General features: G+C 30.5%; 2 protein-coding genes across 2 annotated transcripts; both read left to right on the forward strand.

Annotated features, from left to right (window-relative positions):
• Positions 1–10,935: 10,935 nt before the first annotated feature.
• LOC105115756 (probable protein Pop3) lies at positions 10,936–12,562 on the forward strand. Its single transcript, XM_011012763.1, has 2 exons — positions 10,936–11,249; positions 12,233–12,562. Exons 1-2 carry the CDS (start codon positions 11,104–11,106, stop codon positions 12,408–12,410), a joined length of 324 nt encoding a protein of 107 aa, XP_011011065.1. The 5' UTR covers positions 10,936–11,103; the 3' UTR covers positions 12,411–12,562.
• Positions 12,563–13,321: 759 nt separating this feature from the next.
• LOC105115770 (probable protein Pop3) lies at positions 13,322–14,245 on the forward strand. Its single transcript, XM_011012787.1, has 2 exons — positions 13,322–13,650; positions 13,872–14,245. Exons 1-2 carry the CDS (start codon positions 13,511–13,513, stop codon positions 14,059–14,061), a joined length of 330 nt encoding a protein of 109 aa, XP_011011089.1. The 5' UTR covers positions 13,322–13,510; the 3' UTR covers positions 14,062–14,245.
• Positions 14,246–16,212: the final 1,967 nt, after the last annotated feature.

Consider the following 16,212-nt stretch of genomic DNA (forward strand, 5'->3'; position numbering starts at 1 on the left):
AAAAAATTGAGATGGTATAAAAGTTGATATGATTTAACTAAATTAATTTGAATTCAAAAATAGGCTTGATAACCAATAAAAATATAGTTTGATTTATAAAAATTCAATCTAAATAACCTATAAAAATATAGTTTGACATAAAAAAATTCAAGATAACAACTTTCTTTTGAAAAATATTATTGAAATAATAATAATTTAATTGATTGTTATTAACCCGAATTAACCTGTCAAATTCATGATTCAGTTCATGATATCATGATAATTTTATATAAAGTAATTCAAAAAAATTATAAACTTAATTTTCAATCAACACAATATCAAATAGATGAATTTTAAAAAATATCAAATTTAATTTACTAAACTCGTAACTTAGGTCATAAAATTAAATAATTTTATAAAAAATAAATCAAAATAAATAATAAAATCTAGTTTTTAATAAATTTATTATTGACATTTAATTATTTTTTTTGTCGTTTGTGTGGGAAGCCTATCTTAGCTGCACAAGACAAAATCACTTGTATCTCTATATGGGAAAAAAAGAAAAATGTTAGACTTACTAGTCGACATGATCTTGCCATTTAAAGTTCTTTTTAATAATTTTCCTTAAACTAAGGTATTTGTAAATTACCTTGTTCAATAAAATTACAATGACATGTGTGAATGGTTAGTAACAAGCATATATCTTACTCTCTCTCTCTCTCTCTATATATATATATATATATATATATAATTTGCTATAATTTACAAACATTACAAAAACTCATGATTTATTGATACATCTTCCTTTTGATCTTTATTGTTCAAATACTCGTATTACCATGATTGTTTCTCGCGATGTTTTTAATTTTTCATGGCCGCAAACATTCAGTTTGAAATCCCATAGAACATATCGTGATAAATGAATTCCCTCGTTCTGCATCCTTGCATTTATCGCCTCTCACGTGAGTGATGTTTTTGCTTCTCAGTCGAGGGGACGAACCTCAAATGTCGTCGTCGAATGGAGCCCTGGACTGGACCATTCATTGAGGGCTAGTGGGTGGCTGGGGACCACGGTCCCTAGTTCACGTGGACGCGGTCCTCTCTACTTACATCAACGCTGCAGACATCCAGTGCAGCCCGCAGGGATGGGGTCTCATCCACGGCTACATGGTTGCCCTCAAACATTCATTGCATGGCTATCTTTTTCTGATAAACGACAAGACGGCACGTCTCATATTCATTAAAGCTGTGTCCGACCATTTTTGGTAACCGTTCGTTTTGTTAATAGTTTTTACTGTAGTTTTGACGCGACTCTAATATCTTATTATTCTTTCTTCTCTTACCTCTTCCACGGAATTCGTGTGCGCCCGTCCAGGCTTGCTCATATTTTATATTATTTTTTTAATATGTTTTTTTCAATTTAAAATTTGCGTAGAATCATCGCTATTATATACTTAATTTTAAATTTCAGTTTAGGAAAATAAAGATAACAAGATTTAAATCTTTGATGACTAGACACAAAAGAATCCAATACCTTACTGAAAAATTATCTCACCCGCAAACCTTACGATACTTGCATGTATTACTACACATTTAAAGCAGGAAAAAAAATTATTAGCATTCATGACAGAGCTAGAATTTGCAATTAAGAGGTGGAAAATTAAGTAAAAATAATTACATTTATTATCACATAAAATAATACTACTCTATAAATTATCACATCATAATTGAATTGCAAGAAACAAAACAAAATTAAACATGGCAGTTGCCTCCTCCTCTCCGTACTTGTTAATATACGTGGTTGAAGATAAATCTATTAAAAAACTACACTGTAGATTTTATATGTATCTTTAATGTATTAAAAATTATTTTACTATTAAATATATATTTTAAAATATCATACGTTACACGGTAAAATTAAAATGCATAGCCATTTTACTGTCTAGGGCACCGGTGCTGTGCTCTGAAACGTCGTGCATTGCTACAACTCAACAAGTTGATCCACCCTTTTTAACTTTTTTTTAGCCCTTCCTGTTACAGATACATCTCCGTCCCTGCAATCCTTCACAGGCAATTGTTGGCTGCCACGCTTGTCCCGTACCTTACCAATAACAATCTCTTTTGCTGCACTAGTTTTTTTTTAACTAAAAGTCACAGAAAGCATCGGAGAGTGTGGAGTCTGCATGCAATTCAGTTGCACTTGCAAATATGGTCTCGCCGGATAAAAACTTATTTTTATATATTTTTTATTGTATTTATATTAAAAATATTTTTTTAAAAATATATCATTTTAACATGGATATTTTAAAAAATAACTGATATATCATAAGAGACACTATAAATATTGAATCACTGCATTACCCATTATACAGTAAAACTAAAATGCAAAGCCATTTTATTATCTAGGCTGCTATAGGACAAAACAATCGTGGGTTGCTATAAATGATGATTCGATTCTCTCTATTTCGTACTCGCACTCAAGTTATTGCTCTATTACATTATTTTATTGAAAATGACAGAAAACGTGGAGAGTGTGGAGTTTGCATGGGCTCCACCCTCAAATTATTGCTTTATTATATTATTTGTACTAAAAGTAGCGAAGAAAACTTTGGACGGTGCAGAGTTCGTAAGGCCTCTACGCTCCCGATCACAACAATTTTAAAATATTATAAAAATAATAATTATTTAAAAAAATAAGAATTTTTAAAACTTAAAAACAAATGAATTCTTAAAACATTTGTTAAAAGGACTGTAGCTTCCAAAAAAAAAAAGTGGAATTCTTAAAACAATCGTGGGTTGTAATTATTTATTTTCAAGGATTGGTTCATAAACTCAATATTTTATTTTAATTTTTTTCTAACCCGAAAATAGCCAAGGACTCGACTCTCTCGCTCCGTCCCCGTTAAGTTTTTTTCTTTTTTTTTTTCCACATAAATCTCATTTGTGTCTTTATTTTTGTTCTAAGTCCCGATGTTATTAAATTAGCATCATGTATAGATCAAATCCTTTGAATTCAATTCACTTCAAAGATTTTTTTAAAAATTTATATATGTTTGTGATAGTTTTAGGAGTCAGTAATTAAATTCCAAAACTAATTTAATATCTAAAAATTGTAAAAAATAAATAAACTAAATATCAGTCTCTCTTATTTAAAATTTCAAATAACTAAGATTTATAGTTAAAACTAATTATTTTAAAATGTTCATTTACCTGTATTTTTTTGGAGATCTTTTACAAAATAAGATGGAGATGGTAGGGTAATATAAAAAACAAAACAAATTAAATTTTACCTCTTTCAAAAATATAAATTAAATATTATAATCAAATTCAATTATAAAAAAGAAAATAAAAATCTATAGGCTGAGGCAGGGGGGCCTGCCTTACGAAAAGACGACGGATGGTTATTTTCTGAGTAAAATTTTAAAAAGTGACGCAATTTGATTTTGTTGTCGGGGTGGGGCTATCTCTTCTTTTGAGAGAATTCTGGCCTTCGCTGTAGACGTTGAAATCCGGTCGCTAGGCACGTTGATTGAAACCTGTTTTTGTTAATGGTCTTTTCTTATTAAATTATTTTTATTTAAAAGTATATTAAAATAATATTTTTTTAATTTTTAAAAATTAAAATATTAAAAAATATTAATTTGAAGTAAATAAAAAATAAAAAATAAAAATTTTAATTTTTAATTTTTTTTTTAAATAATACTTCTTTTTGTTAAAAAGTTATTTAAAATGGATAAAAAGATCATCACGCTGAATATTCTAAATATCTATATATTGCTATGATATAGTGTAATCATCATGCTTGCTGTAATAATACATGCATGAGATCATATTATACTAGTTGCTAAGAAATAATATGTTAATTATAGGTTTATTTGTAAAATATTTTTTTTTTAAATCGAGTTCTGGATCTTAGTATCACTATTAATTTTTTATTATACGTTTTTTGACATCTCTGTAGTGACATGTAAAATTGTTTTCATTCTCAGCGTATAGTTGATTTGAAAGCTACATGTGCAGGCATTTCTTCTTCTTTTTTCAATAAAAATCTACATGCGACAGAGAAAAAAAACTGAGATAATCTAAGTTATGCAAGCCCAGTCAGCATAATGAAATAAATTCAGAAAATTTATCCAACAACCGAACACATGCACGTATATGTGGATAAAGGTAGGTCCAAGTATGACTTGATTTATATTTTTTATTTAAGAATCTGAATTATTGATCCTTGATATATACATTACTGAACGGGAAAATTTCTTGAATAAAGACCAGATAACTGTCCCGCATCACGTTGCGGTTACATCCAAAAAAAAAAAAGCGGGATGGCCAAGATAGAGTGACAATATGCTTTCGAGATGCTGGTGTTTGATTGAGCTTATATGTATCATAATTAATTTTACGAGTTTTAAAATTAACGATAATTTTTTTTTTTTTTATTGAACGGATAATTTTTTATTATACGTTTTTTGACATCTCTGTAGTGACATGTAAAATTGTTTTCATTCTCAGCGTATAGTTGATTCGAAAGCTACATGTGCAGGCATTTCTTCTTCTTTTTTCAATAAAAATCTACATGCGACAGAGAAAAAAAACTGAGATAATCTAAGTTATGCAAGCCCAGTCAGCATAATGAAATAAATTCAGAAAATTTATCCAACACCCGAACACATGCACGTATATGTGGATAAAGGTAGGTCCAAGTATGACTTGATTTATATTTTTTATTTAAGAATCTGAATTATTGATCCTTGATATATACATTACTGAACGGGAAAATTTCTTGAATAAAGACCAGATAACTGTCCCGCATCACGTTGCGGTTACATCCAAAAAAAAAAAAGCGGGATGGCCAAGATAGAGGGACAATATGCTTTCGAGATGCTGGGGTTTGATTGGGCTTATATGTATCATAATTAATTTTACGAGTTTTAAAATAAACGATAATTTTTTTTTTTTTTATTGAACGGGAAATAGCAAATACCAGTAATGCCGACATGAGACCCCTCAGCAAGTTAAGGTAGGAGACCTATTTATGTCGTTGCAGTAAAATGCTGGATATTGAATGCAGCCCATGATGATACGTGCAATTCATCACGTTGTCGTGAGGCGGTACTTGGTATCCCTGGTATATTTTCCGGTAGGATAAATAAATAAATTGCACGAGAATTAAATCGAGGCGACTGGGTTGCGTTGGATGATTTAAAATTAAAAAGATAATCAATAAAAATATAATTTAGATTAAAATATAATTTTTAAAATAAATATTTAAATAATAATTTATTAAATTGATTCAAATTAAATTAAATTAATTTGATAATTTACATATTAGATCATAAAATTATAATAATTTTATAAAAATCAAAACAAAACAAATTACTATACTTAATTCCAAATAAGTTTTTGTTTTGTATTCATGGGAGGATATCTAAACCAACTTGCTCGTATCTAATTTTTATAGATTATAAAGTTAATAATCAGATAAATTTTTAATGATTCATTAATTTCAAATAGATTAAACATTAAAAGTTGAAATTTTTTTAAAAAATCAATTAAAATAACAAAAAAAACTCAAGTTAACTTATCAAATCTGCAACACAAATTATGAAATCAAGATAAATTAGTATAAAAATAAAATTATAAAAAAATTAAATCAATCATGTTTAAAAAAATTTAAATTTTAAGATAAAAATAAATTTATAAAAAATAAACTATAAAATATAATTTTTTATAAACCTCACCCATGAAAACAGGAAAACATTAGATAAAAAAAAAAAAAGCAAAAAAAAAATTGAGACCGTCAAATTTCAGCCAGTAGTATTATAGTATTATATAAGAAAGGACATTGTGAAACCCCCTCTTTCCTTTGTTTATTTATATATCCTATGTTTCAATTTCTCTCTTATCGACAGTTTTTCGACTTCCACGTGATTCCATTCTCTCTCCAATGATTCAATATCATCAAACATTATATACTCTTTACAATGTTCCACCAAACAAATAAAAGTGTGTTTTTTATTTAAAAATCGTATTTGACAGAAATTATTTTTCACGATTTATGATTGTTTTGATATGATAATGCTAAAATAAATTTTAATAATATAAAAAATAATATTTTAATATTAAAAACAAAAAATGAAATATAAAGAAGTCAACATAAAAAACAAAGAGGGACATGGCACCTTCAAATATCTCAGCTAATTGACACCTCTGTCTATTTTGGGTCCAGTGGATGAGTGTTTGAAATATCATTGATTGCAGTACGTGGCATTAAGAAAAAAGGCCTCATCAATTTGCCGGGGACCACTCCATGACTCCCAAGTCCCATGGATGTGGTCCTCTCGATTCGGCACAAATCCAGTGAAAGCCCGAGGGGATGGGAGTAATGCTACAGTCCACGACTGACATACTTTTATTTCCCCCTTCCTCTTTACACTCGAAAAAAAGACAAAACGAAAATTACGATCTTTCACGTGTCAAGTCATGTCTGGCTAATTAAAACGAAAGATATTGTTTTATTCTTTCAGGATAATGTGGCTTTAGTCTATTTTTGTTAATATTGGATGGTTAGCTGGAGAAAAAAACAATGAAGAATGACATGAGATCGAGTTAAATTAGTTAAATTTTAAATTTATTTTTTAAAAATTATAAGTTTGAATTTTAAAAATTAAAAATTTATATAATTATTAATTTTAAAATTTATAAAATTAATCAAAATATACACAAATCAATAAAAAAAAAACATGTTAAAAATAAAATAAAGTAAATAAAGGACAACATGTCGCTTATCACATTCAAGGTGGCTCGACTGTGGAGATGAAGATAATGAATCGTGACAAAAAATTTCTTCTCTCAAATTATTACAATGCCCTACCTCCCATGAGCCAGTGTGGTAGATCAACACTTAAGCTTTTTTTATTGCTGAACACCCCTTTTATTTTAATAGATTATTAGTTTTCAATATATTTAGTCTCTTCACCATTAAAAAAATTATCTCATCGGTTCCCTCTGCCCTTATAATTAAATCAGACATTATCTCCTTACACGGTAATATCAATCATTCGTTTGATAGTGTTGACACTTCACTGTCTTGCAAAAAATTAACGTATGATTTTGGGAGTGCCCAACCCACTTGTCCAGAGTGCCCATTTCTAGTTATTGCCTTTTCAATCCCTATCAAACTCCCAAGAAATAATTGAAACCATTGTTTTTTCTTTTCTTTTCAATCTCCAACAAGCCTAAAAGAAGGAAAGAAAGCGTAGATATCGATCACAAATTCACTATTTTTAGCCAAACCTCGCTACAGATCAAAGCCACCAATAGAAACCAGTGTGAAAATAAAATAAACCCCGTTAAAAGAAATGAACATAAACCTTCCTCTTGAAGCTACTGTCTCGAAGAATTGAAAATAGTAATCTTTTCTCATCTCTCTTCCACACAGATTATGTACAGACCCAAGTTTCTTGATCCAGGTGTGCATAAATTTTGTAACTTAACAAGACTTGACACGAGGGAACGAAAAATGCTAGAAACTCTTAGACCAGTAGCATACACTTAACAAGACTAGTCATTTGCTGGTGTTTTTAATATATTATACACCAAGAGTATTTTAGTAGTTTTATTCAAGTTCAAGATCTGGGTTGATCATACAGGATGGAAAATTGTAATTTATAGAAAAAAAAACGTAATACGTAGTTTGGCCCATTTGCATTTCTGTGATCGATGTGTAGGTGAAGTCATTACTACCTGACATGGTGTTCTCCGAATTTGTCTCGACTTTAGGAATGAAGGGGGTCCTCTCCTCGCTTAAAAGAAGGCAAAAGGGAAGAAAATTGAAGAAATGAATAATCCCGAAACCTCGTAATGATTTCAGTGTGATGCACGAGTGGAGATTTATCAATTATTGTTTCGGGAGAAAGAACAGGAATTGCAAGATCACTACCACATCAAATCTTCAAACATGGGTTGTTTTCTCCTCTGTTTCCTAGATAGACGAAAAAAGATTCTCACTCGTCAAATCCTCAGCTGTGAGGGAGCAAATGTCAGGGGAGACATGTTGCAGCTTAACATGGTGTTCTCCGACGAAGGGGAAGGAGGAGGTGCGGATGGTCCCGTTATTGATACCGTTTCGAACCTTTAATCCTAGCAAGTTCTCGGAATTGGTATTGGCTTCAACTCTGGATCCATCCCATGATTTGGTTGGGGTTATTGAGGATTTTGTTTAGGATTTGTTATTGTGCAATGTTGGAGAAGGGAAAAAAAGGAATCGGCAATTCACTATGAATCTCCTAGCGTAGGCAAATAAAATCAGAAAAGAGCTTGTTTGGATCCTGTGAAATCATTGAGAAATTAGTAAAAATAAAATAAAAATAGTGAAGGGATTACTAGGAGCCCAGAGGCCCAAAACTGGTTCCGCTTGATCTTGATTCCATTTGGCTTGTTTTGAAGCTGTTGCGATCATTAAATGCGTGCTGGCAAGAATGCTAAGTTGTGGTCACTGTACAATGTACATGAACGCGTGTGGTGGCGATTAGGCTTGATAATTGGGACGGAGGGCAGCGTGCCAGGGGATATTATAACATGTGTATCATGTGGTGACCACTTCAGTGACTTCACCGTCATCGGTCCCAGTAGGGAAAATACATGTGTATCATGTGGTGACCGCATATTGAATTATTTTTTTAGAAAAAAAGATAATAATTTCATCAACATTAAGCAAATTATAAAAAAATAAATCACAAATTTTATATATTTTTTAAAAAATCATTTACTATTAAAAAATATAATTGATAATATTAAGGTATCACTAAATTAATTTTCAGGGATATAAAAAACAAAACAGAATAGGAGATCAATACATAATTAAACATTATAGTGATATACATGAAAAAATAATTATCTTTGTGTCATATTTAATTAATTCACAAAATAATACAATTTTTTTATATTATATATATATATACACTATAAACAATTTTTTTATATTATATATATATATACTATAATCATGTAATAAATAAATAAATAAATATATATATATATATATATATATATATATATTTTTATTACATGATATTTTGAAAAGTCAACAGTATTGTTAAGAGAACCAGTTACCAGTGAACATCGTTAAAAGAACCAATGATAGTTGTTGGTGCAAGAAAACATCCCACGTAAGAAAATGTATTGAACAATGATAAAATATTTTCTGGTGACAAAATTTTTCTAGATAAACCAGGCATGAAAAATGCAAAAACTGCAAGTCAATAATGAGATTCTAGCGTTCTATATTCAATAAATATGATTGATAATAAAACAAAAAATCAAAAAAATAAAATAGATGCAATGAATTTTATGAAAACAAAACAAAATCTTTTGTGAGTGTTTGAGGACTTGGGGTTGATATGCTAACGAGTATAAATTATAGAGAGTAATTCGTAGTTAGTCCTCCTTTTCAACTTATTTTGTCAGCGACTGAAAAATAAATAAATCAGGCCCTTCTACCGGCAAAAACTCTTGTGATTTTTGTGGAGCTTCGTAACCACGGCAACTGCTGTCAAATCTAATTTTTGACAACTGTTGTCAGTCACGAGGAGTTCTGTAACCGTACAACACTAGCGTTCTTTTTTATAAGGTGGTGCTCGGTATTGTTATAGGAATTATTTTAGATATATAAAGTAGATTTTCAAGGAAGCTTTGATGGGTTAATAGATTAAAGGATGAGATGTTAACAAGATACGAGATAAAGTATTTAAGGTATCACGGGTACTAACTTTACGATAAAAAGAAACCGAGAGGGTAAAATTACCAACTACTAGACAATTAACTTCTTCCATAGATTAATCGGGGTTATAGTTTAATTGATTAGGTGATAGATTTATTTTTTAAAAATAATTAGTTTAAGTATTATAAAATTAGAGTTGTATCTGATAATTAATTTCAAGATTTTTAGAAATTAATTGAGGTAAAGATAAACAGATATAAATATTTATAATTATATATATATATAAAAAACCTTCTCCCAGAAGTCGCTGAAGACACTCCAAATATAACTTTCCTCGCTGCACATATATTGCTTTTCAACACGTCAGTGTCTGCGCTCACGTGGTCTGTAGGTAGAGATGTTAAAAAAAACTTGCTCATGTATATATTTGAATTATTCGATTCTAACTAGCACGTTAAATTCATATAATATAAATATTATAGTTGATAATATATTAACCTTTTAATAAAAAGATATTGTGGATCAAGTGATAAACAAATATTTTTAAAATCTGACTAACTCGACTCATGTCACATGTTTTATACTCATTTTATTTTTATATTTAATAAATTATTAATTAATGATTTATTTTTATTTTATTTAAAAATATTTTTCTTCTAAAAATATTGTTAGTGGGTTTTTACATTTTTTTAATATAATAAAAAAGTTTTTTTTTTATTTTTGTTAAAGTTAAGAAAGTAACTAGAATTTAATGATATTACAAGATATAAAAAATAAACTTAAGATTGAGGTCACAATACTTACAATGCATATTAGTTAAAATTAATAATACAATACCAGCCATTGAATATGAATAATATTTATAAAAAAAATTAGCCAAGCCCAATATATCCCATCGCTGTAAAAAAATAAATAAATGGAAGGAGTTTATACTTTATAAAACATTAAAAATTAGATTATATATAATTACGATCCCAGACCCGATTCAAATATTTTTAGCAACACCCCTATTTGCAGGTAAATGTAATAGGAATTGCAGATTTTTGATGGTAAATTTATGTTTTTTTTTTCTTTTAGCAAGATTAAGAGTATTCTCTAATCAATTTTTTTTATTAAAAGTTCATCGCTTTAACCCGATAATAAAAAAATCAACTTCGCACTAGAAAACTCGCCGGCAAGCCCTGATATTTACCTCGTTGTTGTCATGCGAGGCTAGACCACATATGAGTGGGCGTGTAGCAATAGAGAAGAGATGAGGTGGAAGGGAAGGGAAGGGGCCCCAGCAAAGGTACCGTCTACCCCTATATAAGGAGGAGGGCGTAGCGAAGCTCATCTTGCAGGTTACTCTGGCTATAGCTAAGCACACAAATTAAGGCTTAAAGATACAGACAGAAAGAAACAACATGTCGTCGACGAGAAAACCAAAGGCAGTGAAGCACACTCTATTCGTGAAGTTCAAAGATGATGTTACCAGAGAGCAAATTGAGAAAATCATAAACGACTTCACTAACCTGGTCAATCAAGTTGAACCCCTGAAGAGTTTACACTGGTACCTGACTCGAACCACTCTGTTTTATCATCTCTCCTCCCTCCACAGCACTGCTTCCCTGCCCCTGCATGCTCAATGCTAATTTTTTTATTTTGTTGCCATTTTATTATTTCAACCTTTATCTTCCTCTTAGTCTGTGGAAAAATAATTTACATATCAAGCATAATAATTTATTATGTTAAGTTATTAATTATTGTTTTTATTAAATATAGTCTTACTTTGCTGAACAAGCGTTCAAAATCAAACAATAAAGAGCGCAAAAGATATGGAATCAAATCGGAAAGAAATAGAAAATGATTTAGGGATATAAAATAATTGTAGAAATTCATATTACCAATTAATTTTTCTTTTTTCTTTTTAATTCTCTCAATCAATCTTTCACTATAATTTTTACCAACCTGTGAAATATTTGTAATTGTGTTCTAATTTTGTATATCGCCATCATTGTAAATCTTAATTATATTCAAATCAAATTATGATATTAAAATAGAAAATATAGTTTCCTTTTCATATCTGTAAATCTTATTTTCAAAAGTAAAAATATTAATGACCATTAGCATAATGAGGAGCTTTAAACCTTTTTCAAGAGTTATAAAACTAAAGAGAATAAAATTGTAGGATAATAAATATTTTATGTTTTTAAAATTCAAAAAAGCTTTTAGACGAAAATATACAGAAACACATGGATTTTAAAGGTTAATTGGTAAAGCTCATTGTAAAGTATTTTCGAAGAAAAAAAGATAAATAATATTTTTCCAGATATTCTTCGAGGAAGACTCAAACTTATCTGGAAGAACATAAAAACTGAATTTACTGGTCCAATAAAAATGTTGCAGAACTTATAGTTATTTATCATTTCAAAAATGGATCTATATGTATTTTTTCCTAAATATAAATGATCTTAACATCACCCTCCAAGAAAAAATATTCATAACAATAAAATTTCATACTAACATCTGTGTTATATGAATGCTCTAATGCAGGGGCACTAATCTGGGTACTCACGACCTCAATTTCGGATATACTCATGCTTTTGAAACTACCTTTGATGATCTGGAGGGCTTGCAGGAGTATCTTGATTCTCCGATTGTTAATAAATTCGCAGAAGGATTCTTGCCAACCATGTCGCAACAATTTGTGATGGACTACGAACTCTACTAAATCTTTACAGGGCAATGAAGACTTATTATCTTGCTATCAGAAGACAAGATTCTGCTCTACTATGTATAAGCAATAATTGGCGGTGCTACACCACCAAATGTGTGCTGCAATAAATGTGATTTGTTTTTTCGTATGCAATGTATTTTCTGATGTGCATATAGCAGGCAATTCTTCCATCTTGTTGACACCTGAAAGTTCATCATGCATCCTCACGATAAATCTTCCGATCATAGCTGTGAAACTAGACAAGGGGTTTTCCTCGATTTTTTCTTAAAAAAGATAAAAATAAAAGGTTGTCTTTTTTTCAAAATAAAATCAATGGATTTAAAGCTGGGTTTTAAACAAGTCGACAGGTTAATTTAGATATTTAACTGGGTTATCTGGGTTTTTTAATTTTTTTAAGGGAACCGGTCTAGACAGACCTTGTGTTAACTCGGCAATATAGAGTCCAGCATCTACGGCTAAGATCAATGAGAAGGCAGCCCAGCCCATCCGGTAAAAAAATCCAGTAATGGTAACCTCACAGAGGTCGAAACCCAATAACCAGTCATCTAGAAAACCCACGCCTCGATACAGGCCGAGGCAAATGGCTTGCCCAAGCCGAAGGCTAGTCTCTATTTAGTGCTAGACTACTACCAAAAAAATTAATAAATAGCGCTGAACCATTGTCCACCGTCGATGAGAAGCATATTGTTGTCGATATTCAGGCAGGGAATTTGCCCTCTCAGGCTCAAGTCGACGCTAATATGAAATATTTCAGTTCTAATGTGATGAAGGGTTTGGAGAGAGATAAGAAATCACTCGGTAAATCCTCTATCCCTTGAAGGAAAAAAAAAAAAACCGCGTGTAAAACTGCTAATTATTGGAGTGGAAAAAAAGACCAAATACTGTGTGCATCAAGAAAGGGCCCAGTACGCTGGGCGCCCCCACTCACATTGGTTCCTGGGCTTGCAGTGGTAGTTGCAGAAATAAAAAAAAATAAAAAGCTACAAAACTAATAGTTGGTGAATATTCAAGCGGTTGTTGGGTATAATATCAGCCCTAAGGCTCAAGAGACGAGTGAGAGAGAGAGAGCGTGGGGGCGAGTTAAGATAACAGATATGGAGCAAGTGAAGGGAGTGGTAAAGCACATAGTCCTGGCCAAGTTCAAAGAAGGAGTGACCGAAGAAGAAATTGAGAAACACATAAAAGACTACGCCAATCTGCTCAACCACATCGAACACATGAAGTCCTTTCAATGGTAATTAACACAAGCCCTCGTTTAATTTTAACTACTCTTTCTCCATAGTTTCGCACCTGGTTAGCGATGAAATACCTTGTGCTTTTGGTGTGTGGATGTTTTCTTGTTTTGTTAGTCATTTTATCTGCCATGTCTATAATATTCTTGGTTTTTAATTTATATGGTTTCAGTTAACCTAGGAAGTAAGACTCTAAATAGTTTCTACGATTTTGACATGATAGGGGGACAGACGTTAGCATCGAGAACCTTCATCAAGGTTTCACTCATATCTTTGAGATTACTTTTGAGACATTAGATGGCCGATCAGCGTACGTAGCTCATCCTGCTCATGTTGATTTTGGCACTGCTTTCTTGACTATCTTGGAGAAAATCGTCTTGGTCGATTTCGTGCCCACGCTCGTTAAACTCTAAATTGTTCTGGGCAGCACGATTAACAGGCTCCTGCTGCGCTGCATGTTCTATATACCGGCATGCTTGCTAGCTTTTAAATGGTATGCAATAAACGGAGGCCTATGTTGAATCTCCATCTGTTTGTGTGTATTCTGGATCTTGGTCTAATAATGGCATCGTCATTTGGGACTTTGTATCAGCGATTCTATGATTCTGTTTTGCTGTCCTTGTGGTTTTAGCTTCGTTCAAAAAACTAAAAAAATAAAATATATTATTGGGGTATAGCTCTAGAAAAATCTTTAATTTAATTTGTTGATATATATATATATATATATACAGGTGCCGCCGCGAGTGATTTCGATGCTTGGTTAAAAACGGAATCTAAGCTATTTGAAATATAGAATTATAGATCTGTGCTCGAGCGACGTTTGAATATTTTATAAGAAAAAGGAAAGATTATATACTTGCAACCAAAACTAGGTCAGAATTAAAATGCAATCGAAGGCTCGAGCTTCTTCGGCTTTGCGCGTGTAGTTTAAGCGCTCACCTGCCGGCCTGCAAAACCTTGAGAGGCGTATGCTTTTGGGCCTGAAAAGGTGTTCGTGGTCGCAAATTCGTAATTGGGCCTGCGTGGTGGTTGAGTAATAAAAAGACGGCCTGCCAGTTTTTATAATTGGCTGATAATATACTCTCTATAAGCATCTGCATTTGTGTTTTCTAGAGCTTGCGTGATTAAATTAGAACTTCAAACTTCCAATTGAATATATAGCATATACACGGTTAAATTGTGTATATAAAAATAGAAAAAGAAGAAGAAATATTACATGTGATTTTTATTTATTCTTTATAAGCAATAGGGCGTTTATACCCGTGTCCTGTCATTTTAGTTTTTGGGTTGACAAGGGCACGCTTTTTACTTTTTATTTGTTTATTTTAAAACAAGTGACCTCACTCCTTTAAAAATCCACAAGCTATCCAAGGCCAAGATTTGAATCCAAAACCTTTCCATAAATAATTTCTCCATTTTTCCTGATTTTTTTAATGGGTTTTGATTTTTGTTTTCGGTTTGTATATGAAATTTAGAGATCACAGTTACAATCTCACCGGAAATACAAGAGAATCATCTCTCAAGTGAATAACTAACAAATCAGGAGAAGAGATAAAAATTTAAAAAAACAAGATTGCCTCGCACTAGGGTTAGCAAGGATAGTAACTCCCCCGGTTTAGAATTCATCTCGACAGTAAAACCGTAACTCCCCCGGTTTAGAATTCATCTCGGCAGTAAAATCCTGTTTATTTTTGTATTTTAAAAATATTTTAAAAAAATATTTTTTATTTTATTCAAATTAATATTTTTAGAAAATCATATATTAAGTATATCTTTGCTTTAAATTAATATTTTTTTTTAAATCATATATTAAGTATATCCTTTTCTTTAAATTAATATTTTTTAAAAATCATATATTAAGTATATAAGTCAAGTCTTATAGAAATCAATTTCTTTATAAAACACCTTTCACATATTCAAATTCTATATCAAAATAAATTATTTATGGTATATTTAAACATTTAAAACATAATTATAAAAATTGTTTATTCTCCAAAACAAATTTCAATCATCAACTACTAAATTTCAATAATTAGAAACAATTCTTTAGCAAACATAGACATCAGAATTTATAGCCATAAAATAGCCAGGATAAAATGCACTTTCTAATTAACCTAGAATACAACGTAAAAAATTAGGTTATTTTAAACTCATAAATTATATATTTAAGTGACATGTTTTCAATAATTACAACTATTAATCCACAACTTTAATTAAAAAAATAAACTATCAACCAAAAAACTCATGATATCCTATAACTAGGTACCTAATTCCAACCACAATACTTGCCGAAAGACTGGATTGTAGTAGCCTAAAGTTACTACTCTGTCAATTTTTTTTTTGTTATTTTTTGATTTTATTGTTGCTTCAAATTAATCTATAAAAAAATATAAAAAATAACTTTCAATGATTTTATATCAATCTAAAACTCCATTAGTATAACACTCACTACTTGAAGTGGTAAAAAATCAAATATTATAAAAATTTAATTCTTAAATATTTCTCAATAACCTAAATATAAATGTAAAAAGCTCAATTAAAAAATAAAGATTTTAGTCCCATGT

This window comes from Populus euphratica, unplaced genomic scaffold (genome assembly GCF_000495115.2).
Source record: "Populus euphratica unplaced genomic scaffold, PopEup_1.0 scaffold5.1, whole genome shotgun sequence".
In the NCBI taxonomy this organism is placed as follows: Eukaryota; Viridiplantae; Streptophyta; class Magnoliopsida; order Malpighiales; family Salicaceae; genus Populus; species Populus euphratica.

Bases quoted from the DNA above. Each gene is read 5' to 3' on its own strand.
- LOC105115756 (XM_011012763.1), top strand. From the start codon at position 11,104: ATGTCGTCGACGAGAAAACCAAAGGCAGTGAAGCACACTCTATTCGTG. The intron at 11,250-12,232 runs GTACCTGACTCG...GCTCTAATGCAG, and splicing joins CCCCTGAAGAGTTTACACTG to GGGCACTAATCTGGGTACTC.
- LOC105115770 (XM_011012787.1), top strand. From the start codon at position 13,511: ATGGAGCAAGTGAAGGGAGTGGTAAAGCACATAGTCCTGGCCAAGTTC. The intron at 13,651-13,871 runs GTAATTAACACA...TTGACATGATAG, and splicing joins CACATGAAGTCCTTTCAATG to GGGGACAGACGTTAGCATCG.